Here is a 26,935-nt window from a genome sequence, read left to right as displayed (position 1 = left end):
AGAGGGACCCATTTTTTAATAACTCTATTGCCTGGATAGGGTCTTTTTACTAAGATCTGCTTACTTGGGGCTTACTGAAGCCCCTGACAGCCGATGTGTCCCTCGCTGCAGCTCTGGTGTCCCCGGATACCCTCCGTTGCAGACACTCGCCAGGTCGGCGGCTTCGCTGCTTGCAATCACGCTCACTTAGCCTGCAGTGTTTTGCGCAGAACACTCCCAGGCTCGTGCAGTAGTTGCTGACCTTGGGAGGTCGGCATCTGAAACTTAGGGGATCCACCGGAGCTGTGGCAGGGACAGATCGGCTGTCGGGGGCTGGAGGAATACCCAGGTAAGTACATCTTAGTAAAAAGACCCTATCCAGACAATAGAGTTATTAAAAAATGGGTCCCTCTCCCTTCCAGTGCTGGTGTCGTATAGGTGTATGTTTCTCTACTGCACGGTGGTAATCATGGAACTACTCTGACCTCTATAGGTGCCCCTCTGCCTCTGAAAGCATGGGCGGCTGTGGCTTTACCACCCTCCCATGACATTCATGATTTTTTTTTATTTTTGTCAGCTTGTCCCTCTCAATTTAAACCTATGGTTTCATTTTTCATTTGGTTGCAAAATTGTTGCATGCGGAATTGTTATGTATACGGGGTTAAGTGGGTTTGGCTATATATTACAGTGGTCTCCCCGGGCTCTTTTCTACCCACATTACAGTGTTCTCCCCGGGCTCTTTTAGGCGGTTGCTCCACCCGGCTAATTTTGTGAAGCACCCGGCTGTCGTCGGCTCACCTTTTCATTCTCCTCCTATGCTGTACGCAAAGTTGCACCCGCTCTGCATTCCCCCGGTTTCGCCCCAACTGGCTACGTTTTCATGCTACCCAGCTGGCAAAAAAATTCTGGGGAGAATACTGTATTGCTGTGTTTTATGCTGAGGGTTTATTTACTGTGGAAAGCATAAATAAAGAGCTGTACCTTTAAAGAGAAGCAGAGACGAAGCACCCCCATGTATTTTACCATATATATCAATGGGAACATGACAGTAAACATCTGCCTGTTATCAGCCCTGATAAGAATCCCCGACTGAGCATTGTCTAGCTTTGCCCGGAATGATTATAGCTGAGTCAGTCTTCTGTGATGTCTTCAAGCCCAAGTCTGCCCCCTAGTGGCTGTGCTTTCCTGCTATTTATCCTCAAAGCAGCAAAACAGAGCCACAAGGGGGCAGGCTTGGTCTTAAAAAGACATCACAGAAGGCTGACTCAGCTATAACCATTCCGGTGAAAGCTAGACTGAATGCTCAGTCGGGGATACTTATTAGCTGATAACAGGCCGATTCAGCAGAGAAGAATGAAACAGAGAGCAGGGTAGGGGTTTTCTCTTTTCTCTAATGGTCCCACTATATATATAGTAAAATACATGAGGGTGCTTTTTCTCTGGTTCCCTTTAAACTTTGCACCGCACAGCAGTAAAAACCTTTGGCCTAATTCTAAAAGACCAGTCTTCACTTAAAAAATGGCTAGATTCAGCAATGTTCTTTTTCCTGCTTCTGTCCCCTGGTTGGCTTGAATGTACATCAAGTGACCTGTTTGACCATAGACATTATAGAGAATCATGGAAAACAGGCTTTGATTGGTGGCCTGTGGCAGCTGCTTGCACAGTTTAGAACAATTCAAGTTTACAAGAGAAATCTCTGGTCATCTTGTTAGCTACCAGTGGGTATTAGAGGGGACTTATGAACTCAACAGCAGGCTGATCGGCTTAGATCAATATTCAGGTCTGTGTGCTTTCTGGTTGCAAATTTCTTTGAAGGCCAAATTGCTTGAGGTTAAATGGGATGTTGAAGCGCATGGTTGACTAGTAGGTATTAGGGATGTTCTCGTGAGTAAATTCGAGTGCCTAAGCACTTGAATTCATGATTGAAATGAGCATTAATTACTGCAGGTGTGCGGCAGGGGCATAAAGGGTTATTTACCCATAAATCCGTGTCCTCCCTGCACTCCATATAGCTCTGAATGCTGTCCTCCTTTAAGCAAGGAGGAGGAAGTGCGGGTTGGCGAGGCTTGCAACACGTCCAATAGGACGCGTACAAGCTATTTGGAGCACAGGGAGGACACGGATTTATGGTTAAATAACCCCTTATGTCCCCTCCGCACACCTGCAGTAATTCTCATTTAACCACCTGAATGATACGTTGCTCAGGAGGTTTTGACGGTTTTTGCCACCTGACTGTAAAACCTTTTGCTAGCACTAGGCTAGCTAGTGAAGGTGTCCGGCACACCCCACCCCCCTTCCCCGTTTAAACATTACCCAGCCTGGATCCAACGCTCAGCGCAGCCTCCTCGCACAGCTCTTGTCTTCACTATGGGGAGGGGATCGCACATGACATCGCTGATGTCATGTGCAAATCCAATCCTCCCCATAGAGAGACCGGGGCTGTGCAGGGAATCTGCGCGATCGCTAGTAAAGGTGCCTGACACCTTTACTAACTAGCCTTGTGCTAGCTAAAGGTTTTACAGCCATGTGAGCAAAGTATTTAATTATGGGAGACTCCTGAGGACAGAAAGCGGTATACCCGACACAGTCAGGCATACCGCTAAGAAGCTTAAATCACGAATTTTGAGTGCTTAGGCACTCAAATTTACTCGTGAGAGCATCCCTAGTAGGTATAAGCTTTACAATTTAGATTTCTAAATTCCGAACGTGGGCTACAGCAAGTCACCTTTGACACCGCCTCTTTTGACCATTGACCGATGCTCTCCATGTTTGTTCCATCACTCCAAAAAAATCTCCTTCATAGCCAAAAGGAGGAATTATTGGCGCAATGTGGAACGTGACATGGAGCACAATGGGCAGAGGCGGTGACAAGGGTGATGTAACTCCCCCTTTCCTGCCTCTGCCTGCACGTGTACAGGCTCGGTTTCAGTCGGAATCTGAATTGAAGATTCTCACTGTGAAAAGTTTGCAGTGACATTAGTAATCTAGCCAAGTGGTACTTACATCCCATGGTGATTGAGATGGCTCAACACTACCCTGAGCTGGGGCAGGTGACCCTATTGTTATAAGTCCATAGGTCACATTGAATCTACAAATTTGCACCCTTGCAAGGTAACTTTTTTCTTTTTTTTTCTATGTTAAACATGACTTAGTTCTATTTCCCTGCCTATCAAATATTTGGTTGTATTTTGAAAAAGTTTGTTTTTTATTGCCAAGTGCTTGTCTCTCTCTATACTTTCGTTCCAGCAATTGCAGTATAGATTTCTGATCAGTTTTTTTTTTTTCCTCATTGGTTTTACTCTAGTAGTCAGAGAAGCCCGTCACCCAGTCCAAATCTTACCTCCAGCACTTGTGCGCAAAACGCGTCCTCCGTACCGCATAACTCCTCCGCGAGATCATCTTCTTGTACACTGACGCCAACGCTAGCTGCCTACTTCAATGAAAACCTTATAAAGCACGTTCAAGGCTGGCCTGCTGAGCACGCTGAAAAGCAGGTAACACATTGTATGATGAATAGCGTCCACTTCTCAATGGCCTTGGTGGGGCTTCAGTGCATATCGCAGTTGAGCTCACACCCCTTAACAAATGGACTGAATCACATGACTGAAGAGAGGCAGCTTGCGGATTTCCAGTGAGGAAGTGAACAGGGAGTCAGTTTTGTTAATGAGGGGCTGGGGATCTGCATCTGCTGCAACAGTCGAGAGAACTTATTTAAAGGGACATTTAAGCCAGGAATTAAAAAAAATCAGTTTTACTTTCCTGGGGCTTCTACCAGCCCTCTGCAGCTGTCCCATGCCCTCGCAGTCACTCATGGAGCCTTCAGTCCCTCCGCCGCCAGCTAGTTTTATTTTCACTGACAGGCCTACCCACGAGTATTTTTCTTTTTGTTCCTGTCTGCAATAACGTCCTGTGCCTGTGCAGGACGCTATTGGGGACGGGAACATGGAGGATATGCATGTCCAGGCCTGCGCAGAAAGCCAGCGTCCGCATGACACGCATGATGGGAGTTACCAGTACAGCGATGTACCTGCATCTCCTGGATTATATCTCCTTTCATGCATCATTCCCTTATAAGGAGGTTCGTTTTTTTGTTTAAAAAAAAAAAAAAAATCTAAAGGCTGCCATATGTATTTACTGTTAAACAATACCAGTTGCCTGGCAGCCCTGCTGATCTTTCATGCATCATTAGTGTCTGAATCAAACACCTGAAACAAGCATGCAGGTAATCCAATCAGACATCTGATCTGCATGCTTGTCCATGGTCTATGGCTAAAAGTATTTGAGGCAGAGGATCAGCAGGACAGCCAGGTAATTTACATTGTTTAAAAGGGAATAAATATGGCAGCCTCTATATCAGGTTTGCTTTAATGTGCAAATTGACGCTGGCACAGGAAGGCAGAGGAACTGAGTTGGTGAAGGGGAACCTGAGGTAAGTGGATTATGGAGGCTGCCATCTTTATTCTCTAATAAGCAATGCCTGTTGCCTGACGTCTTGCTGATGGTCTGCCTCTAATATTATGCCTAGTACACACCATACAATTTTCTATTATGCTGGGTACACACTGAGATTTTCTGGCCGATTTACTGTCAGATCGATTATTTCCAACAAGTCCGATCTGCTTTCCGATTTCCGTGCATTTTCTGATCGATTTCCTATTGAAGTGAACGGAAATCGATCTGAAAATGCTCGGAAATCGGTCAGAAAGCAAATCGGACATGTTGGAAATAATCGATCTGACAGTAAATCGGCCAGAAAATCTCTGGCCAATTGATAAGCCATCAGGCTCGATTGATAAGCCTGCGTGACTGCCGTGTATGCCCAGCATAAATCTAGTGCTGGGCATACACTGCTTGGTTTTGCCGCTCAATTCTGCTCCCGATCGTTTTCCGCGCTCCATTCTGCAGGCAATTCTCTTATCTTCCGCTCGTTTTTCTTATGTTTTCCCATTGACCTCTATGCGGAAACGATCGGACCGGAGATCGGACATGTCAGAAATTACCGGTATCTATCGAGCCATCTAAATGGCTCAGAATCGAGCCGTGTATTCCCAGCTTTACAGAAAATCTAACAGAAAATTATATGCCATGTACCTAGCATGATGCTGGGTACACACGTTATGTTTTTTCGCGCGATTTTGCGACCCGAACTTTTTTTGTCACGATTCCGCGCTCGATTCTCCTATCTATATTTGGTTTTTCTTGTCTTTTTCCATTCACCGCTATGAGAAATCGAGCGGGGAAATAATCGGGAGCAATATCGGACATGACAGATTTTATATATCTAATCCATCTATCGCATGGAAAATCGTACCGTGTGTACCCAGCAATAATACAAGTCACTAGCCCAGAGTAAGCACACAGATCAAATGCTGTGACTGATCTGACTCCACTGGCTGCATGCTTGTTGCAGGTGTTGTTAACTAAAGCAAAAAAAGCTCAGCCTGATAGCCAGACAAATTGCATTGTTTATAAGGAAATGAGGATGGCAACCTCCATATTTCTATAATTTCAGGCAATTTCAGGTTCTCTTTAAATTGAAAAGCTGTGGGCCCGTTCACATCTGTACACAGCAGTTGCGCACTGTGCAGACGGTGTATCTGAACAATAAGCAGGAAGTTAATTAGGGACAGGTGGAGAGGGGAACTTCCACTTTCTCCACAACCATAATCCATGTTCAGCTCAGTGGAAAATAAGGCTAAGCAGAGCAGAGGCCACAGGGGGCACCCTCTTGGGTCAGGGGTACTGCAAAATACTGAATGAAATACCGCATGAGGTAAAAAAAAACCCTGCGAGAATTGTCATCGTTTTTTGGTAAATTGCCAACCTGTTACAGCAAGTGTTATAATTTTAGTGAATACTAAAAAAAACAAAAAACAAAATGTGCTTTATGGTAATTCCTAAACATTAATTTCAGGTTTTGGTGAATTCTTTTCTGTTACAGAGGGGGGCAGGAGGCAGCCTGCTGCAAGCTACAGTTTACAGTTAGAACAGCGGTTGATGAGTATTCTGTTGCATGGCAGTTTCTCTAGTCTGTGAGGAAACATACTTGGGCTAGATTGTCACCTGAGACATTAAAGGGAACCTAAACTGAGAGGGATATGGATTTTTCCTTTTAAAGAGAAACTCCCACCAAGAATTGAACTTAATCCCAATCAGTAGCTGATACCCCCTTTTACATGAGAAATCCATTTTCACAAACAGATCATCAGGGGGTGCTGTATGACTGATATTGTGGTGAAACCCCTCCCACAAGAAGCTCTGAGTACCGAGGTACTTCTGGTAGTTTCCTGTCTGTGAACCCTGTTGCATTGTGGGAGATAGCGGTTTACAGCTGTTTCCAACTGCCAAAACAGCATACAGCAGCTACATCACTTGCCAGCAGTAAAAATGTCACCACGTGATAAATGTCAGAATATAAATCAGGGATTTAACAGATTTTACAATGGGCAAACACTGACTAAATTATTTATTCATAATTATTGTAAAAATGAAGCACTTTTTTATTACATTATTTTCACTGGAGCTCCTCTTTAAACAATACCAGTTGCCTGGCAGCCCTGCTGCTCTCTATGGCTGCAGAAGTGGCTGAATCACACACCTGAAACAAGCATGCAGCTAATTCAGACTGGCTTCAGTCAGAGCACCTGATCTGCATGCTTGTTCAGGGGCTGTGGCTGAAAGTATTAGAGACACAGGATTAGCAGGAGAGTCGGGGCCCGTTTCAAGTACTGCGGAAACTGGGCCAAATTCGGAGAGTTTCCCCGCAGGCGAACTGTGCAGGGAAACTGCCATAGGAAACTATGGCGCCGCCGGCCGACTCGCTTACCTTAGCGATTTTGCCGACATTGCCGTCAGTTTCCCGCTGACTAGGAAGTGCCACCGCGCGTCTCGCAGCTGCACGCGGTGGCCAGTGGAAATGGGCCCTCAGGCTACTGGTATTATTTTTAAATCAAAATCCTTCTCAGTTTAGGTTCCCTTTAAAGGGATACTGTAGGGGGGTTGGGGGAAAATGAGTTGAACTTACCCAGGGCTTCTAATGGCCCCCCCCGCAGACATCCTGTACCCACGGAGCCACTCACCGATGCTCCGGGCCCGCCTCCGGTTCACTTCTGGAATTTCGGACTTTAAAGTCTGAAAACCACTGCGCCTGCGCAGCTGCATCCTCGCTCCCGCTGATGTCACCAGGAGAGTATTGCACAAGCCCAGTATGGTCTTTGGTCTGCGCAGTACGCTCCTGGTGCCATCAGCGGGAGCGAGGACACGGCAATGCAGGCGCAGTGGTTTTCTGACTTTAAAGTCAGATATTCCAGAAGTGAACTGGAGGCGGGGCCGGAGCATCGGTGAGTGGCTGCGCGGGCACAGGATGTCTGTGGGGGGCCATCAGAACCCCCGGGTAACTTCAACTTATTTTCCCCCGACCCCCCCCCCCCCCCTACAGTATCCCTTTAAGGGAAACAAAAACTAGTGTTTGTGCATACCTTAAGCCACTGTGCTGCCCTTATCCAGCACTAGATGGTGCTCTAGCTCTTCCTCATGGAGCAGAGGCATCTGTTTGTCCTGTGGGGAGCACGTTTACTGTTTTGCTTTTTTAACCTTTAAAGCAGCGTTATTGGCATGGTAAATATATATTTTTGCTTGTTTCAGGCATCGAGGTTACGTGAAGAAGCCCACAACATGGGGAGCATTCACATGTCAGAAATTTGTACAGAGTTGAAAAATTTGAGGTCTTTAGTTCGAGTATGTGAAATTCAAGCAACTTTGCGTGAGCAAAGGTGTGTAATTATTTTTTTTAATCCTCTGTACTTTACTGTGTTTTTGCTAAATATTTTTTCTCATTTCCATGTTTTCCACGTTGGGATGTATAGGTACAGATGGGTATACTCTGGGATGTATAAGATCAGTCATAGTGTGTTGCTGAATTCATATATGTATATTGTTTATTGGGAAGTCATTCACATATAACCAGTTGTGTAGCATACTGTGTTGTCGCCATTGAGAGGTGTTTGTCCAGGAATTTTTGTTTCTATCTCACCATAGTTCTGTCTGATGACTCTGCTACAGAAACTTGGTCACTAGAGAGAAGTGACTTCTGTGAGAGTTGCATTTGGATCCACTCCCCTTAAACCATAACTGTAGGGAGAGGGATATTGAGGCTGTCATATTTATTTCCTTTTAAGCAATACCAGTTGCCTGCCAGCCCTGCTGATCCTCTGCCTCTAATACTTTTAGCCATAGACCGTAAACAAGCATGCAGCAGATCAGGTGTGTCAGATCTGACAAGATTAGCTGCATGCTTGTTTCTAGTGTTATTCAGACACTACTGCAGCCAAATAGATCAGCAGGGCTGTCAGGCAACTGGAATTTTTTTTAAAGGAAATAAATATGGGAGCCTCCATGTACCTCTCGCTACAGTTGTCCTTTAAACCCTAGGTTCTCAACGTGTGGTACGTGTACCCCAGGGGGTACTTCTGATGGTTCCAGGGGGTACTCAGGCTTTATATACTTAACCAAGAATAACACATTTAGTGGAAAATGATAAATCTCATTTAAACAACACCAAATTAGTGTTTTAGCAAATTAAAAGCAATGGTAAATGCTTGGAAATTGTTTAGAACCAGTTATCATGCACTAGGATTAAATATATACTTGTCAAGGGGTACGTGTGATAATGTTTACAATTCTAGGGGGTACTTGGTGAGTACAGAGTTTTAAAAGGGGTACATACCGATTAAATGTTGAGAAACACTGCTTTAAAGGATAACAGAACTGAAAGAGTTATTAAAAACAGGGTGAGCAGGCAAGTATTTGATGCAGTCCTCATGCTCACTGCTCCTAATCGTCCTTCTTTTTTACCCAAAACTACCGTCACAGCTCAGTCCTGGTCTATGGTCTGAGTCAAATTTGGAGAAATAGTTACTTACCTCAGTAGAGGAAAGCTTCTGGATAGTCCAGAGGTTCCCCATCCCCCCTCGAGCTTGCGGTTGCAGAACTGGGACCCTCTGAACCTATTTGGCAGGGGCTTGTCCAATATGTTCACGTGGCTAAGCTCCCTTTTGTGTACAAATGTGGCCACACTGTGCAGACACAATACAGCCTGCGCATTATCGTGAAGCAACTCATGCATGGATATGCATGAGCAACCACTATGCAGGTGTGGGCCATCAGTGCAGCTGCAAAGAAGTGTGTCTCAGCAACCAGCGGTGGGCTCAAAAGGGAGTGGAGAAACAACCCTCCCCCCACCCCCGCCTTGCCGCCCCCGCGCAGTGTGTACATTGGAGCGTGCTGTTGTGTGTGGAGTGTGCTAAATGTGTATATCTGTGTCCTTGCTCCAGCTTGCATCCTCTAGTGTCCCATGCAGCTTTTCAAGTGCCCACTAGTGCTCCATACTCACTGTCATTTGACTGCAGTGAGCCTGGAGCTCTATTGGCCAGTTAGGAAAGCTGGCGGAAACACTAGATGTAAACCGGAGTGAGGTTAGTGCTGCAGTACACTCTGCTGCACACTTTGTCACAGTAGTAACTCCCGTTATCCTTACATGCTGTTTATAGTGCATTTCTGCATAACCTACGAAAAGGTGCATGTTCTCCATTCTGTGAAGTAACGTTTGCAGTTTTGCGGTTTTTACATTTTAGTTTTCTTTCTCTGAGTGCATTGAACACACCTACTCTTGAAAAACGTTTTATTTCCAAAGATTTTCAAAATGTACAAACATTTTGGGTCTTTGAAAGAAAAATTTGGGCTTCTCGCAGCAGGTGTTTGATTTTTATGTATCTTTTTTTTTTTTCTATAACATTTTCATTTTCCTTCCTTCTCCTTCAGGATACTCTTTTTGAGACAGCAAATCAAAGAACTTGAAAAACTTAAAAACCAGAATTCCTTCATGGTGTGAAGAAATTTTTCTTTTCCGTCTTGCACGTTGGACATTGGACTGTAAAAGCAGAACGAGCCCGGCCTTGACACTTTTTTGAGCTGCGCACCAGTAGACATTGGACCGTCGGGCCTGGTGATGGACAATTCATGGGGAGAAACGGGACTGGAGGGGGAGACAAGTCAAACGGGGGGACAATTTGTAAAAAAAAAAAAAAAACCCTCGAAATGTAGATTACTTGTAGATGTATCCTTCACGTTGTAAATATGTTTTGTAGATTGAAGCCATGGGACGCCCATGCTGTATCAGAGCTTTGACATCCAAAACTAATCAATGCCGAGGTGGTAAAAACCTAGCCTTTTTTTCATGTAAGCTTGTCTGCAAAAAAAAAATAGTTGTTTATTTTATTTTTTATTTTCTTCTTCCTGTTTAATTTATCATTCAGAAATCTCGCTTTCTTTCCAGAAATTAGATACCAGCACTATATCTGTGTCAGAAATCTCAGTTGGGCAGTGTACAATACATGGTGTGCTAGATGTCATACTCTCATCCCAGCCGCGTTCAGAGCAGTGCTGAGTTACTGTATATCTGCAGACTTCTCCTGCTGGAATTTTTCCTCCCTCCCAAGTAACCAAGACTTCTTTTCTTTATATTTCTCTAAATATTCCCCCCTGCCGCCCTCAAGGCATCTAATTTTCTCTCTTTTCCCTATTGGCACTGTTGCTATGGCACTTTTTTTCTATATTTTTTCATTCCTGTGTACAGTAGCTTAACATTGCAGTGATTGGTCAAGAACCCACTCGTTTGTATAAATTATTGAATTATCGCCACTCGCAACCTGTGATGATCGCTGATCTGGACACACGACGTGTGCTCGCCAGGCACATTTCTCGCTCAGCCATGAATTTATGAAGAGTTAAAAAGAGAAAAAAAACTATTAACATTTTTCTTTTTCCGTTTGGCCCAGCGCTAAAAATATACTTCAAAATGGTTGTGTGGGGGAACAGAAGACAGCAAGCTAGTCACATGTGAACTGTATCTGTTGTAATAAACCTGTTTAAAGAGAGTGGCTGGTATTTCCCTTATTTTCTTTTACTTACTGTATTTAATTGTCAATGTGAAACTCTGGGGGGGAATGAGGGTTTGCATATTATTTTTAAATATATTAAAGCGAGGAAAATGATCACCAAATCATGGATTGTCCGTCGTGTCCAGCTTTGTTTTGATATGTTACTGTTACGTTGAAAGTTGTATGGACCTTAAAGAGACACTGAAGCGAAAAAAATATGATATAATGAATTGGTTGTGTACTATGAATAATTACTAGAAGTTTAGCAGCAAAGAAAATATTTTGATATTTTTATTTTCAGGTATATAGTGTTTTTTCTAACATTGCATCATTCTCTAATATGTGCAGGTTACACAACACTCAGCATTCAAAATTATTCTTTCAGAGCAGTCTGTGAACTAATGACCTCTCCTCTGGCAGAGGAAAAGTAAATCGTTAAGGAACAGTTGAGATAATAAAAGTCAGGAAACAGCCCCCCCCCTCTGACTTTGAAAGTCGTAGAGATTAATGCCTTTTTTTGTATAGAGAAAACAACTGGAGTTTCTTTACTCTTCCTGCACTGGAAACAATTAGACTGATGTATCTGATCTTAATGTTTTATTTCTTAGCTGTACTACACATACAAATCATAATATCATAATTTTTTTTCCGCTTCAGTGTCTCTTTAAAGGGAACCCAGGGTGAGTGTGATATATGGGCTCCCATGTTTATTTCCTTTTAAACAATGTAAGTTGCCCGGCTGTTCCCTGATCCTAGGCCTCTAATACTTTTAGCCATAGACCCTGAACATGTATGCAGACTAGGTGCTCTGACTCAAGTCTGACTCGATGAGCCACATGCTTGTTTTAGGGTTGTGACTCAAGAGACACTGATGCCAGAGGATCAACATAATTGCCAGGCAATTGGTATCATTTGGAAATAAAAAAATGACAGCCTCCAAATCACTCTCGTCCCAAATTCCCTTAAAGGATACCCGAAGTGACATGTGGCATGATGAGAATAGACATAGGTATGTACAGTGCCTAGCACACAACTATGCTGTTCCTTTTTTTCGTTCTCTGCCTGAAAGAGTTAAATATTAGGTATGTAAGTGGCTGACTCAGTCCTGACTCAGACAGCAAGTGACTACAGTGTGACCCTCACTGATAAGAAATTCCCCTTTTTATCTTTCTTGCTCTCAGAAGCCATTTTTTGCTAGGAAAGTGTTTTTTAGTTGGAATTTCTTATCAGTGAGTGTCACACTGTAGTCACTTCCTGTCTGAGTCAGGACTGAGTCAGCCACTGACCTGATATTTAACTCTTTCAGGCAGAGAAAGAAAAAAGGAACACCGCATATTTATTTGTGTGCTAGGCACTGTACATACCCATGTCTATCTCATCGTGTAACATGTCACCTCGGGTATCCTTTAAGGGCCAGTCTCCACTCATTATTTTATCTAGGTGTCAGTTTTTATGCAAAAGTTGTCTGACAGTTTTGCAATGTCAGTTGTTTTTTCTGCATGTGAAAAATGCATTCAAGTGTGAACTAACCCATTGATTAACACTAGTTGCCAGGGGCGGCGCCAGGGGGGTGCTTGGGGGTGCTCGAGCACCCCCTAGAATTGTCCAAGCACCCCCAAAGCACCCCCTGGAGTGAACTGACTTCAGGCGTCTAAAAGACGCCAAGTCAGTTCACACACCGGCAGCACGGAGCAGCAGGCAGGGCTACGGTAAGATGGCCGCCCGGAGCCCTGTTCTGCAGACTTCGGGCGGCCATTTTCCCGTAGCCCTGCTCTCTGCATGCAGGCAGGAAGTCTCGTGGTGACGTCGGGAAGGAAGAGGATCGTGGGCGCGCGGGCGCTGCGCGCCACAATGAGGTCGGGACTCGGGACAGGAGGTCGGGAAAGAAGGTCTTCTGGCTGTAGGTGAGTAAATGGGTTTTTCTTTTCTTTTTCAGGTGATGCGGATTGTGCATATTGGGGTCATATCTGCTACGGATTGTGCATATTGGGGTCATATCTGCTACGGATTGTGCATATTGGGGTCATATCTGCTACGGATTGTGCATATTGGGGCGATATCTGCTACCGATTGTGCATGTTGGGGTCATTTCTGCTACCGATTGTGCATATTGGGGTCATTTCTGCTACCGATTGTGCATATTGGGGTCATTTCTGCTACCGATTGTGCATATTGGGGTCATATCTGCTACCGATTGTGCATATTGGGGTCATATCTGCTACCGATTGTGCATATTGGGGTCATATCTGCTACCGATTGTGCATATTGGGGTCATATCTGCTACCGATTGTGCATATTGGGGTCATTTCTGCTACGGATTGTGCATATTGGGGCCATATCTGCTACCGATTGTGCATATTGGGACCATATCTGCCACCGATTGTGCATATTGGGACCATATCTGCCACCGATTGTGCATATTGGGACCATATCTGCCACCGATTGTGCATATTGGGACCATATCTGCCACCGATTGTGCATATTGGGACCATATCTGCTACCGATTGTGCATATTGGGACCATATCTGCTACCGATTGTGCATATTGGGACCATATCTGCTACCGATTGTGCATATTGGGACCATATCTGCTACCGATTGTGCATATTGGGACCATATCTGCTACCGATTGTGCATATTGGGGCCATATCTGATAACGATTGTGCATATTGGGGCCATATCTGATAATGATTGTGCATATTGGGGCCATATCTGATAACGATTGTGCATATTGGGGTCATATCTGCTAACGATCGTGCATATTGGGGTCATATCTGCTACCGATTGTGCATATTGGGGCTATATCTGATAACGATTGTGCATATTGGGGCTATATCTGATAACGATTGTGCATATTGGGGCTATATCTGATAACGATTGTGCATATTGGGGCCATATCTGATAACGATTGTGCATATTGGGGCCATATCTGATAACGATTGTGCATATTGGGGCCATATCTGATAACGATTGTGCATATTGGGGCCATATCTGATAACGATTGTGCATATTGGGGCCATATCTGATAACGATTGTGCATATTGGGGCCATATCTGATAACGATTGTGCATATTGGGGCCATATCTGATAACGATTGTGCATATTGGGGCCATATCTGATAACGATTGTGCATATTGGGGCCATATCTGATAACGATTGTGCATATTGGGGCCATATCTGATAACGATTGTGCATATTGGGGCCATATCTGATAACGATTGTGCATATTGGGGCCATATCTGATAACGATTGTGCATATTGGGGCCATATCTGATAACGATTGTGCATATTGGGGTCATTGGACGTGTTTTTTGTTAAAATCTGCTCACATTACGTGTATTTTCTTGAGAAAACCTGCACAATTATGTGAATTTTCTGGGAAAAGGGTCACCAAAACTTGGGCCCTCTGTCTTTGCGTTGCACTTTTAAAGGGAACCCGAGGTGAGAATAATATTGAGGCTGCCATATTTATCTCCCTTTAAGCAATACCAGTTGCCTGGCTGCCGTGCTGGTCCTCTGCCTCTTATTCTTTCAACCATAGACCCTGAACAAGCATGCAGCAGGTCAGGGGTTTCTGACAATATTGTCAGAACTGACAAGATTAGCTGCATGGCTTGTTTCTGGTGTAATTCAGTTCACTACTACAGCCAAAAAGATCAGCAGGGCTGCCAGGCAACTAGTATTGTTTAAAAGGAAATAAATATGGCAGCCACCATATCACTCTCACCCTGGGTTCACTTTAAATTACAGTTAGCCCCGCCCTCATCCGGTCATGACCACGCCCATTTTTTCGCCGCGGCGCGCTTCGCGCGCCGCAGGTTGTAACCTCACCCATTTTTGGCGCGACGCGCTTCGCGCGCCGCAGGTCGTCAGCTCCCCCGGAAATTGGTCCAGCACCTACATAGCACCCCCTAAAAAAATTTCCTGGAGCCGCCACTGCTAGTTGCAGTTTTCCTGTGCAGAAAATGCACAGAAAAACCGACGAGTGGAGACAGGCCCTTAAAGGTCAGTCAGTCAGTTTTACTTGCCTGGGGCCTCTACCAGCCCCCTGCAGCCATCCCGTTCCTTTACAGTCTCTCACAGATCCTCTGGTCCCCCATTGCCAGCTAGTTTCGTTTTTGCTGACAGGGGGTCGGTGGGCTTTCTGCGCCTGCGTAGACCTGGCCACATGTATCCTTCATGTTCCCATCCTCAATAGCATCCTGCACAGGCGCAGGATGCTATTACGGACGGGAATGCAAAGAAAAATGCGCGTGGGCAAAAACCAAACTAGCTGGTGGCGGGGGACCAAAGGCTCCGTGAGTGTCTGTGAGGGCACAGGATGGCTGCATGGGTATGGTAGAAGCCCCAGAAAAGTACAACTGATTTTTTTATTCCTGGCTTAAGTGTCCCTTTAAAGTGTTTCAGAGGTGGTTTTGTAAGTAACGCATGTGACACTGAGACATGCTCCCATCTGAAGGACATGCCTCTGTATCCCTTCTGGGCTGCTCTCAGCATCTCCTGCGCTGCACTAGATCCCCCCCCCCCCCCCCTTCAAAATCTACCGACTAGCAGCTTGTTGGTAGATGAGCAGTGGAAGGGTCGTCCTTTGCAGGAGAGGAACTCCTGCTTAATGCCACCTCCCTGCCTATCATGCCATTTCTGTGGCTCTCCGCCACCTATTCCCTGCCTCTCCCCTGCCCCTTCCACGCCTCTGTTTTCTGTCTTCTCAGAGGAGAGCACTGCATCATGAACCCCAGGTTTTTGCTCAGGTGAAACAGCAGTAAGGGGCATTATCTGATCCGGCCAGCTCCCTGGATCAGGTAATAAGTTTCTTTTTTTTTTTTTTTAACTTTAGTTACCTACTTGGCTTTAAAGTGAAACTAGAGCCAAAATATTCTCTCTGCTCCAATAGGTTGGCCTACCATAATAACGTCTTTACAAAAAATATACTATTGTCCAAGATAGTCTCTGATAAGCTTCTGAGCAAAGTGAACCACTTGCTATTGTCCTATTTAGTTACATGCTGGACTGTTGCATAGCTTCTGATCTGCAATCACTAATTGCAGTTAAGGGTGAATAAACGTTTTTTTTCGTTGTTGTTTTTCAGCATAACTGTAAGCTGAGGGAGAGATATTTCCGCACTATAAAAGTTTTCTGAATTAATTTGTTTCCTTACATCCATTGGATTTGCAGTTCCCAGCCCTGCTGTATTTTGGGCATGTGGGACTTGTGATTTTTACATGGATGACATTACTTTAAAACAAAAGCTAGTAGGGGTTAACGCTATGGGCAATAATGAGTAGGGAAACAGTTTTTATGGTATAGATATAATATATATTGAATAAAATTGCTTATGGTTTAAAACATCCATTTATAGATTAGTCAGTGGCCCATAGTAAAATCTTTTCTCTCCCTGATTTACATTCTGAAACCTATCACTGGTGTCTGACATCCTTAGTTCTGCCGGGTGATCTGTACGAAATGTTCGATACTGAGAGTTCTATGCACAGAGGGAGATGCTGCTTGCTTGGCATTTGGAAAAAGCCATTATTTCCCACAATGCAATGAGGTTCACAGACAGGGAACTGTCAGGACCATGGTCATGACATCACACTTTGGTTGGGGTTTCACCACACTATCAGCAACACAGGACCCTGTGATGATCTATTTGAGAAAGGGAAAAGATTTCTGATGGGAAAGGGGGTATCAGCTACCGATTAGGATAAAGTTTAATTCTGGATTAAAGTTCCTCTTGAAGTTGTACTACCCCTGGAATGCCATTACAATGATTACAGCTAATCACAGGTGAAAGGCGGTTTGCACAGTGTATGTGATTTTCAGAAGGTGATTGTTACAACTCATTTGCGTTCACAATTTTTATTTATTTTACTGCTATTTTAGTATAGCACACACTTTACTCTTCATTTGCATTGAGTAAATAAATCACTGTGCTTTCTTGTGATTCTTCATTTCATGCTGTGGCACAACAAAAGTTTGGAAGGGGTTATTCCATTCTGTACCCACCCTTATGTAATTTGTACAGTAATACAAGTCAATTTGAAGTATTAAAGGGGTTCTGTGGAGGGGTTAAATAAACAAAAAACGACACTTACCTGGGGCTTCTATTGGCCTCCTGCAGCTGTCATGTCCTGTGCTAGCATCCTACGATCCTCCGTTCCCTGCCTCCGGTCCCGGTCTAATATTCAATCAAGTATACCAGCACTCCGTATTTGCAAGAAATCACGCTATTTTATTGAGCCATCATATCCACGGAAGTAGCCGACAATACTTTCAGGGGCCTCGCAGGGTCCCCCTTTATCAAGGCAAATGCCCCAAAACATTTGTCTGCTACTTCTGTGGATATGATGGCTCAATAAAAGAGCGTGATATCTTGCATATACGAAGTGCTGGTATACTTGATGATTGATTTTGCCTGCGGCATGCCTATGCCATAATACCAAGCACCTGAATAGACAGTTTGATCTGGCTAAACAAATGCAGAGCAATCGATTTTTTTTCTTTTACTGACTATGTGGGATAAAGACTTTTCATTGTGTGCTGTGCAAGAGCTCAGGTCTGCTCTAAGGATGATAAGTCCTTTCGTTCAGCTGCCAATTCAAACCGGAAGACTCTCCTGCAATAAAAAGAAATGGTGCTTGTTATGGCCACAATTCTAGATCCAGTTCCAGAAATGCACTAAAACTACTTAGTGCCACTTACTGGATAATAAGACCAAAAAGGTCAATCGCTCATGTTAAAATCTCAAGCCTCTCTTCATCTAATGCTCCGTGGTAAGGAATAGGCTCAGATAGTGCATTATCCTAATTTAAAATAACTGACAATATTCTGGTACTCCTCTTGTATGCAGATAAGCGTGTGGGAATAGAGAGGATCCCACTAACAGCATACCTCCGTCCTCTCCCATCACTCGGCTGCACAGAACAAGATACTGCAGTTGCGCTTCACTAGGCATGAGCTCTACAGTTCGGATTCTGCATTTTAAACAAAACTGAGCCATTAAACTTGTGGCCACAGCAGAGGATTAACTTACACTTGTCGGCAGCTATAGCCGATGCTCTCCACGACTAGTTCCATCACATTCTGTCTCTCCAATAATTCCTCCTCCAAACTTGGAAGGGGAAGTATTGGAGTGATGTGGAATGTGATGGAACATCAGCGAATCAGCTACAGGCGGCGACAAGTTTAAAGGCTCCATTTCATGGGGAGTCCGAACTGCAGAGCTCATGCCTGCGTACTCTTCACCATATCAAATCAATCGGTGTGCTAAGGGCCCATATGCGATTCACTTTTTTTCCTGGTTTTTCTCCTAGGTGATATTTTAATAACTTGTTTATAAAATGCTTTTTAAGCCAACAGCAGGCAAGAAAATATAATTTTGACAGGCGTACGAGAGGATTTGCCGCCGGGAGACTTGGGCGCAGGATACAGCCGGTATGGCTGATCCTGCTGCTGCACAAGTTCCCGGCGATGTTAATTACTATTCCCCCTCCAGGTCCATGTGGATGGTGGGGAATGATGTAATTCGGCTTCCAGCTATTGCTGGAGGCCGAATTACAGTGTTTTAAAAGCACTTTTAATTGCAGAGTGCTGTAAAGTTATTTAAATGGGAAATGAAAAATTCTCCTAGGAGAAAATGTAAATTGAATAATGGCCAGGGTCTTTAGAGAGTGGGAAGATCTGAAAATGTCGCCTCAATGATAAAGGGATGGCCATGCATAAGGTATGGTTGCTTCCAGCAAGTGGCTTTCCCTTTTATGGATGTGTTTTATATGGACATAAAAACAAAAGCAAGCTGAAATCACATTTTTTAGTTTTGTACTTTTTGCAAAAAATGTTTTAATATTTTAAATCTGACTGCAGTCTTCTCTAAGTATTTCTAGTTAATTTGACTGTAATATTGGAAAGAAAGACCTCTTATCTCCAGCCCCCTAATCCACCATCACCCAAGTGAGATATGGAGGAGCTTTGATTGGGCATCAGTCAGTGTTTCTCTGTGATTCTTGTTACCTCTTCCCTCTTCTGGAAGTTTATAACTTTTTGTGGCCAACAATGCAGCTGATCAGGGCCTTCTCTCCTGTTCCTGCTTAGTGCTTAAAAAAAAGGTATACATGGCTTTTATAAACACACTGGGTAGGGTGTGAGAGAGCATACATTTAAAAAAAATACCCAATCATTTGGGTGCCTGGTATTACCGACAGTAGAATGCCTGTCATTTTACTATGCCTATTCCTAACACTGAACGTCTTGAATGCAAGCAGCTGCAATGCAGCGGCTGTGGCCGTGATAGGTGGATGCAAGCTGCCGAAATCAGAAAGCTTGGAGCTGGAGTGGCTGGTGCCTGATTAAAGGGAACCTGAACTGAGTACAATTATTCAAAATAAACACGAGGTAACTTTAAATGAACATTGCATAGTTACCTTGCCATCAGTTCCTCTCAAAAGCTCACCATTTTCTTCTGACAATAATCCCTTCCAGTTCTGACAACATTTTGTCAGAACTGAAATATATCAGTTGCTGTCGGTTATATATCAGTTGCTGTCAGTTATAGCTGAGAGGACAACTGATGTGCCGGTGAATGTCCAGGTTTCCCTATGGCTTAAGTCGGCGATATTACAGTTTAACAGTGTGCTGACCAGGAAGCTGTTATGAAGTTATGGCCATTTTCAAAATGGAGGACGGAGAATTCCATTGATCACAGTGGACAAACAGGAGGGTAGAAAGAGTAGACTGCGCAGGAGGTAAGTATGACCTGCGTATGTTTATTTTGACATTTAATTTTCGGTTTAGGTTTTCTTTAAGGAAGCGCTGTGCTGAAGGATGCAGTGCCTGGCTGCAGTTGATCTCCCATACTCTGGTGCCAATGACAGCTCAGCCGCTGAAATTAGCCGCTGTGCTTGGCGCATCCCACTGAACAGCTGCTTCTCCAAGACTACTATGTGCAGCCACTGTGTCCTCCACAGAAATCCGCTCCTCCTTACATCACGGGAGCCTATATGCATATATGTCCTGGCACCCTAGACTTCGCCCTCCATGAACCTACAAACCCCCTCTGAAACGCGCCGCAAGTGTGCTGGCCTAGCTGTCACTTCTCCCTCCCTTCCCTTGCCTGACATAGGTAACTACCGGTGTCCCTTAGCATTAGGTATCCAGAGGAAACCTCAGTATTAAGTAGCTAGTGGTGCCCCCAAATGAAGGAAGATCTCGTCAGTGGAATGTTGAGAGCTGGGTGAGTAACCTCATTTATTCTCTGCTGAGGACTCTTCATACGGAAGGAGGGAGGGAGGCACCAGGGGAGAAGATTCAGCCGCCTTTCCATCATCAGGCGCTTGTAGGCACGAGCCTACAGTGCCTTATGGTAAATCCAGCCCTGCTTGCGACCAAAGCTTCAATGTGTAGCTGGCACTATGTAGCTGAAATTGCCCCCTTCCCCCGTGCCCAAATTAACCTCCTAGCCGGTAATTGCATTGTTAACTGGTGCGCCATAGCCCCCTTTTTCACTGCTGCAGTGGGAGAGGTTCAGTACTTTATTACTGAGCAAGGAAGAACTGCATCTGCAGTACATGTGGCAAAGAGTTGATTTCTTTCAGCACAAGGAGGTGGATGGAGTCAGGTGATCTGCTGCATGCTGGGAAAGGAGCTCCCACTGCTGCATGCTGGGAAAGGAGCTCCCACTGCTGCATGCTGGGAAAGGAGCTCCCACTGCTGCAAAGAAGAAACTACAGGAGCCAGCCATCAGGTAGTTAAAATCTTTATTTTGCAAAAAAAAAAAAAAAAAGTACAGAAATGTAATGCAAAAATCAATTTGCTTTTCTAATTCATGTGAATTTAGTGTGATATTTTAAAAAAAGATCAGAGGTTGAAGTGAGCATTAAACTTTTCTGACGCACGCTGATATCCGTGAAGTTCCAAACCCTGCACAGACTTGTAGGATCTGCAGATAAAAGGCAGATCAGATACACTCTCTACGTAAACTTCTCAATAACTGCTTTTTTTTGTGCACAATCTTCTCTATCTGCCTCTGGTATAAAATATGTTCCACCAGTTTAGTCTTGAAGATAAATTTAATGGAACCGGGGGCGCCGGGCGAGATTTCGGTCCTCATTGAGATCTGTGGTCCGCTCAGCTGTTTACAGGATTGTTTTCTCAATCTGGCTGCACCATCTCTTGGACGGTTTACATACATTTTATCGTAATGTGTTTCAGCCTGAAGGAGAAACATGCCTGACTTTTTGCAAGGTGATTTTCACTCCTTTCTGTCTGTAACTGGTCACCAGAAAGAAGGTTTAGATCTTTGCTTTTGGCATTAATAGCCTGGCAGCAAGTCGATGTTATGTACTTCAGAAGAGGGTGTTGGTAAGGCATTGTACTTGTTGGCTGATGAATAATTACATGGTGTGGTGCAGCTAGGGTAAAAGGGTTACAAGAAGGACAGCTCATGACGAGTTTAATGGATTTTTCTTATGGTATAATTTCTGTTTAAACCCTCTGGAGTGGAAAAGAATAGTAATACATGTGGATGAGCTAATACATTAAAACCACTTGTCTAATTTTGTGTAGGCCCCCCTGTGTTGAGCAAACATCTCTGATCCATCGAGGCATGGACCTCTGAGGGCGCCAAGTCGTGTGAGTTGTGGCCTTCCAGGCTTGGATTGGTTTTTCTAGCACATTTTACAGATTGAATCTAGGAAACTTAGATGCCAGGTGATTTATCAGACCATACAGGCCATCTTCTTCCCTGCCATGTCACAGCTGTTCTGAAGGCATTCTGTCACGGGAGTCAGACCAGGCATGTTGGCCAACCTTTGCTCCTTCATCTGAAAGTAGCTTTGATTGATGTATGCAGCTAAGCCTATCCAAAAGGAGGAAGGAGTTCTGGGTAATATCATTCTTGTAAAGCCCATATCCAAGAATTGTTATTCCCTGGACTCCGTCGTACATTCCTACTATCAGATACACTCACAAATTCCCCTCTTTCTCTAGAGACCCTCATTTACGAGGGTGGCATCATTCCACTCAGAGTGCATGTACTACTTCTTTCTTCCCCTTTCAGGCTACATACTGTGTGGACAGCGCCCACTGTGTCCAGGAAACAATTCCTCACATAGACACTGGTAGGAGCCTGAGTGGCAGAGCTGGCAATGCCCACTCCCCCAAACAGTAGCACCACAGCTATTGTTATGGGGTTCTTCTAGGTTCTATAGGACGTGGATAAAGTAAGGCACTAGAGGAAACTGTGCTACAAGTCAAGGAGATAGTAACTAGCTCCATGGTTGTTATGGTATGGTTATTTCCTTTAGATAACTGTGTTTGGCATTTTACCCAAGGGGTGGGGTGGGGGGGGGGGGTAGGAGGTATGATTGGTTTGGGTAAGGAAATGCTATGTAGCACCGTGAGCAGGGTTTGGGTGTAGGCCATGTGCTGTCTTTTTGACGACAGTTGGGAATGCACACGTGTGACAAACCACTAGACGAGCAACTGATAACTGGCAGTTTTCCATTCCAACCAGCGAATCAACTCACACGTATGAATGCAAATTAGTTGGTTGTTGCGCGGAAAATGCAAGTCATGCAATCGTATGGTCGTGCGGTCGGTCATGTTGGCGGATTGGTCATGTTTAAGGAGATTTTGCTAGGTTTTTCTGCCTTTCGTGTGTGGACAGCTGCACAGACGTACTTAAAGCCCAGCGGGTTATGCTGTCAGTTTTGGGAGGAGGAGAATAGTTTTTATCATCAGAGGAATTCTTACTAGGTTTAGGGGCAGTGAAGCATAAATATTTGCAAAATCCAGCCATTCTACTGCAGGGCTGTTGTGCTGTAAAAGTTAAAATCACCATGTTCCTAGAACTGGACTGCCAGGGAGATCAATGCCAGTAATAAAGCAATATTTTCATCATTTAGCAAGAAAGGCATTACAAAGAAAATGGATATAGTTTATTTTTTGTGGTGCCAAATGTCTGGTACATATTTTCAGCAGCAGGCCTGTTTTTTGACATAGGCAAGAGACAAACATTTCACAGTGACTTTACTTTAGGTGACAGTTTGCTTGTGACACTCACACAGACATCCTCGGCCAGCAAACTGTTGGGCATACTGTTCTATGGAATGGGGTGTTGGGAAAACCACATGCACATAGTTTAAGACTTTAAAGAGACTCTGTACTAAAAAAAATATGCTCCAGGGGAGGGGGAAGCCTCTGGGTCCTAATGAGTCTTCCCATGTTGTCCTCTGTCCCACGGTGGTCTCACTCTGGCCCTCCGAATGCACAGCCAACAATTTGTCAGGCTGTGCAATATTTACCTTTTCTAGCTCCAGCTGGGGGGCTGTTGCGGCTCTTGGCTCCGAAATAGACAGAAATAGCCGACCCAGTCAGGTCCACTCTACTGCGCAGTCGCAAGTCACAGTAGAACGGACTGGACTGGGATTGGCTATTTCTATCTATTTCGGAGCCGGGAGCCGCAACAGCGCCTGCGCTGTAAATATTTACATGGCCGCCATTTGTGAACTGGTAGCGAGATCACCTGTAGCAAGACCACCGATCTTGCAGGGGGGGGAGGGGGGGGGCAACACTCAACGGCGGGGGAAAGTAGATCACCAAGGGAATCCTCAATAGGATCCTTAGGCTTCCCTCTCTTTAGGTACACTTTAACCACTTGAGGACTCAGCCTTTACCCCCCTTAAGGACCAGCGCGGTTTTTTATGATCTGTGCTGGGTGGGCTCTGCAGCCCCCAGCACAGATCAGGTTGCAGGCAGAGCGATCAGATCACCCCCTTTTTTCCCCCCTATTGGGATGATGTTCAGGGGGGGGGGGTCTGATCACTCCTGCCTGCCTGGGTGTTGCGGGGAGGGGGGCACCTCAAAGCCCTCCTCCGCGGCGAAATTCCCTCTCCTCCCTCTCACCCCTGGTGATCAGGGCTGCACAGGACGCTATCCGTCCTGTGCAGCCTGTCCTCTGTCACATGGCGGCGATCCCCGGCCGCTGATTGGCCGGGGATCGCCGATCTGCCTTACTGCGCTGCTGTAGCAGCAGCTCCGTTCAATGTAAACAAAGGAGACAAACGTCTCCTGCTATTACATTTAGTCTGCGAGCCGCGATCAGCAGGCTATTCACGGAGACCCGCTCTGTGATCTAACAGGAAATGGCCGCTCGCGCGAGCGGCCTTTCCTGATCAATTAAGGAGGCACCTGGCGACGCAGATGTGCGTCGCTGGTCCTCCAGCTACCACTTTGCCGCTGCACGGTATGAGTGTGTGGTCGGCAAGTGGTTAAGTACAAAGCTTTAGCTTCGATGCCAACTTTATACGTGACTTGAGATATGCCAAAAATTCTAAGTTGATGCAGTATTATGCAAAGGTTACTGCAAACTTATACATCTTGAAAATAGGCCAATCAATTGCTTTCACTGCTAGATTTGATTAGTCCATTTACAGTTTAGATCAGGGGTAGAGAACCTGTGGCTCTTTGGATGGCTACATCTGGCTCACATACAAATCAGTAGGGGTTGATTCACTAAGCTACACTGCTCAAGCAGTGCAGCTTAGTGTGACAGCTTCAGTAAAGTTTTCAAAGTAGACACGCTACACTACTAACTTAATCGTGCTCCCCCCAGAACTTACAGCTGCTCCAATTGTCCCACCCTGGACCCTGTCCGGTCCAGTGACTTTGTAGAATGAGATCCCCGCACTTTGATTGGGCCAATAGGCTGTCTGTCACTTGACAAGCAGCCTATTGAGCCACAGAGCGGGGATCTCGTCCTACAAAGTGAATCAACCCCCAAGTCAGCTAGCTAATTATACAAGCTGTTAGTCGGTATTTCTCCTGTCTGGCTCTCGGGGGAAATTGCTGAAGTTGCTGAAACCCAAGAGAAGCTGAAGACGTGTCTGACACTTCCGCTGCCCGGAGGATCAACTGTGTACACATCACCATGGCAACAGGGACGTGAGCACTCTGCTGCGCATGCGCACTGTTCCAGTTTGAAACATATTATATGGCTCTCACGAAATTACATTTTAAAATATGTGGCGTTTATGGCTCTCTCAGCCAAATAGGTTCCTGATCCCTGGTTTAGGTTTTCATAATAATTAGCATAATTCTCAATCATATCACATTTATTAGCAACTTAATGACAATCACTACCGACAAATGTGGAATTAGCTACATGTAGATTTGGCCAAGACATTTATTAAATAGAATTCAAACACAGCTGACACTGGCATGCAGCTTTTCTTTCTTTTTTTTTCTTTTGTTAATTGCTGGCAGTCTAAATGTTAAATCTCTCAAATATCACATTATCTTGCACTTTAATCTTAGCAGTTAGTGCCTCTAAACCTCCACTGTGAGTAGAGAATTTGCAAATGAGTGGAATAATAATAAAAAATAATTTTCTGCTCAGCACTTGAATCATGCGTTATGTAAATTTGTATGTTGAACACTAGAGGTCACTCTTGGCACGTGTTACCTATGCACTGTAAGACATAAAATAACAATAACACTTAAATGTCTTTTACACACATTAAAAAAATATTTTTGAAAATAACTAAATGCTGACGCTACAATAAAAAAGATAATATACCGATAAAATATAATTATTATTCTATATAATAAAACCTCTGTCCCCATGTCCAGGTGTCCGTTGTGCATGAGGCATATGCACGTAATGCGGCTGGACTTCGGACAGCGGCGGTGAGTGATGGGCACACAGCCGTGTGCATGGGGGTCGTGACCACGTGCGCATGTGGTTTGTGGCCATGTGCAAGTCCATTTATTACTAATGAACGCTTATGCGAAAAATTAGCATCAACCTAAGAGCATCTCATTGGCTATCTCTACCTAAAAGTTAAGCGTTACCTAAAATTAGTGTTGCTGTTTATAATAGTTCTCTATCAGGATATAGTAGTGGATTCATATACTTACATACACTGCTGGTTCCCTATAAACCCACCATGCAATAATGTTAATTGATGAGATGTTAACTTTAATGAAAAACATTGAATTGACCTTAAAATTGTTGTAAAAGTAGGAGGCATTTGATTAAAAACATTGTTTGAAACAGAAAAAACCTTCGGAGGAGCGCCTAGTGGATCTTCCTAACTTTGTACTGCATTGATTAGTATAACACGAGTGGCAGGATGCTGATCATTTTTTAATAGTTTTTGGTTGAAATCTAAATCAGAATCAATTTTATTTGGCCAAATAAGTTTGCACTTACAGTAATTCGACTTGGCAGTTGCTTAACGAACACAGACAATACGATACAAGGACAGACCGACAGACAAATTAAGTACAGTATATGAGTTAGCACACATGGGGGTTGAGTCACTATACTAAATAGTGTGCCTTATCAGAGTTAACATGCCTTATCAGAGTAGCATAGCGAGCGCTACAAACGTATGCTTGCTAATTGGCAATGACAAGCGCTACACTTGTCTTGCCCTGAGCCCCTGCGGGTCCAATCACTTTAAAGGACATTATCCCCGCACTTTGATTGGCCCAATAGGCTGCCAGTCACTTGACAGGAAACTTGACAAGCAGCCTATTGGGCCAATCAAAGTGCGGAGATAATGTCCTTTAAAGTGATTTGACCCGCAGGGGCTCAGGGCAGGATAAGTGGAGCTCTCGTCATTGCCAATTAGCAGGCATAAGTTTGTAGCGCTCGCTATGCTACTCTGATATGGAGCGTTAACTCTGATAAGGCACTCTATTTGTTATAGTGAATCAACCCCATGGTGAGAAGTGTTGATTTTCAGTTCTGTGCTTTAATTCTTTCAAGTCCTGGCAGTTCTAGTGTGGTTCTGCATTAAGCATGAGTACCACCCGAAGGAAGAAGCTGTGCCTGGAAGTTTTTGATGCGACTGACCATTATTTCACTCCTGAAGACATTAGCTGGAAGATGGAGTGAGCAGGGTGAGAGGGGTCAAAGGCAATCTTGGTTGCTCCCTTTCTGCACCTGCTAGTGTAAATATCTTGCAGGGAAGGTGAGCCACAGCCAATTCTTTCTGCTGATCAGATGATGTGGTGCAG

At 44.5% G+C, this 26,935-nt stretch overlaps 1 protein-coding gene across 3 annotated transcripts in view; it reads left to right on the top strand.

Moving 5' to 3' along the window:
- The window catches only part of WAC (WW domain containing adaptor with coiled-coil), a 118,389-nt gene extending 107,476 nt beyond the window's left edge, over nucleotides 1-10,913 (top strand). For all 3 annotated transcript variants that reach the window (XM_068235720.1, XM_068235719.1, XM_068235718.1), the window contains 3 exons: nucleotides 3,284-3,473; nucleotides 7,624-7,751; nucleotides 9,799-10,913. In XM_068235720.1, coding sequence (XP_068091821.1) covers nucleotides 3,284-3,473; nucleotides 7,624-7,751; nucleotides 9,799-9,868 — 388 coding nt within the window. In that variant the 3' untranslated portion in view covers nucleotides 9,869-10,913. The remainder of the gene's footprint in view (nucleotides 1-3,283; nucleotides 3,474-7,623; nucleotides 7,752-9,798) is intronic.
- The last annotated feature ends 16,022 nt before the right edge of the window (nucleotides 10,914-26,935 follow it).

The sequence above is a fragment of the Hyperolius riggenbachi genome, chromosome 5, assembly GCF_040937935.1.
Source record: "Hyperolius riggenbachi isolate aHypRig1 chromosome 5, aHypRig1.pri, whole genome shotgun sequence".
Lineage (NCBI taxonomy): Eukaryota > Metazoa > Chordata > Amphibia > Anura > Hyperoliidae > Hyperolius > Hyperolius riggenbachi.
This window is presented reverse-complemented; position numbering and strand designations above follow the sequence as displayed.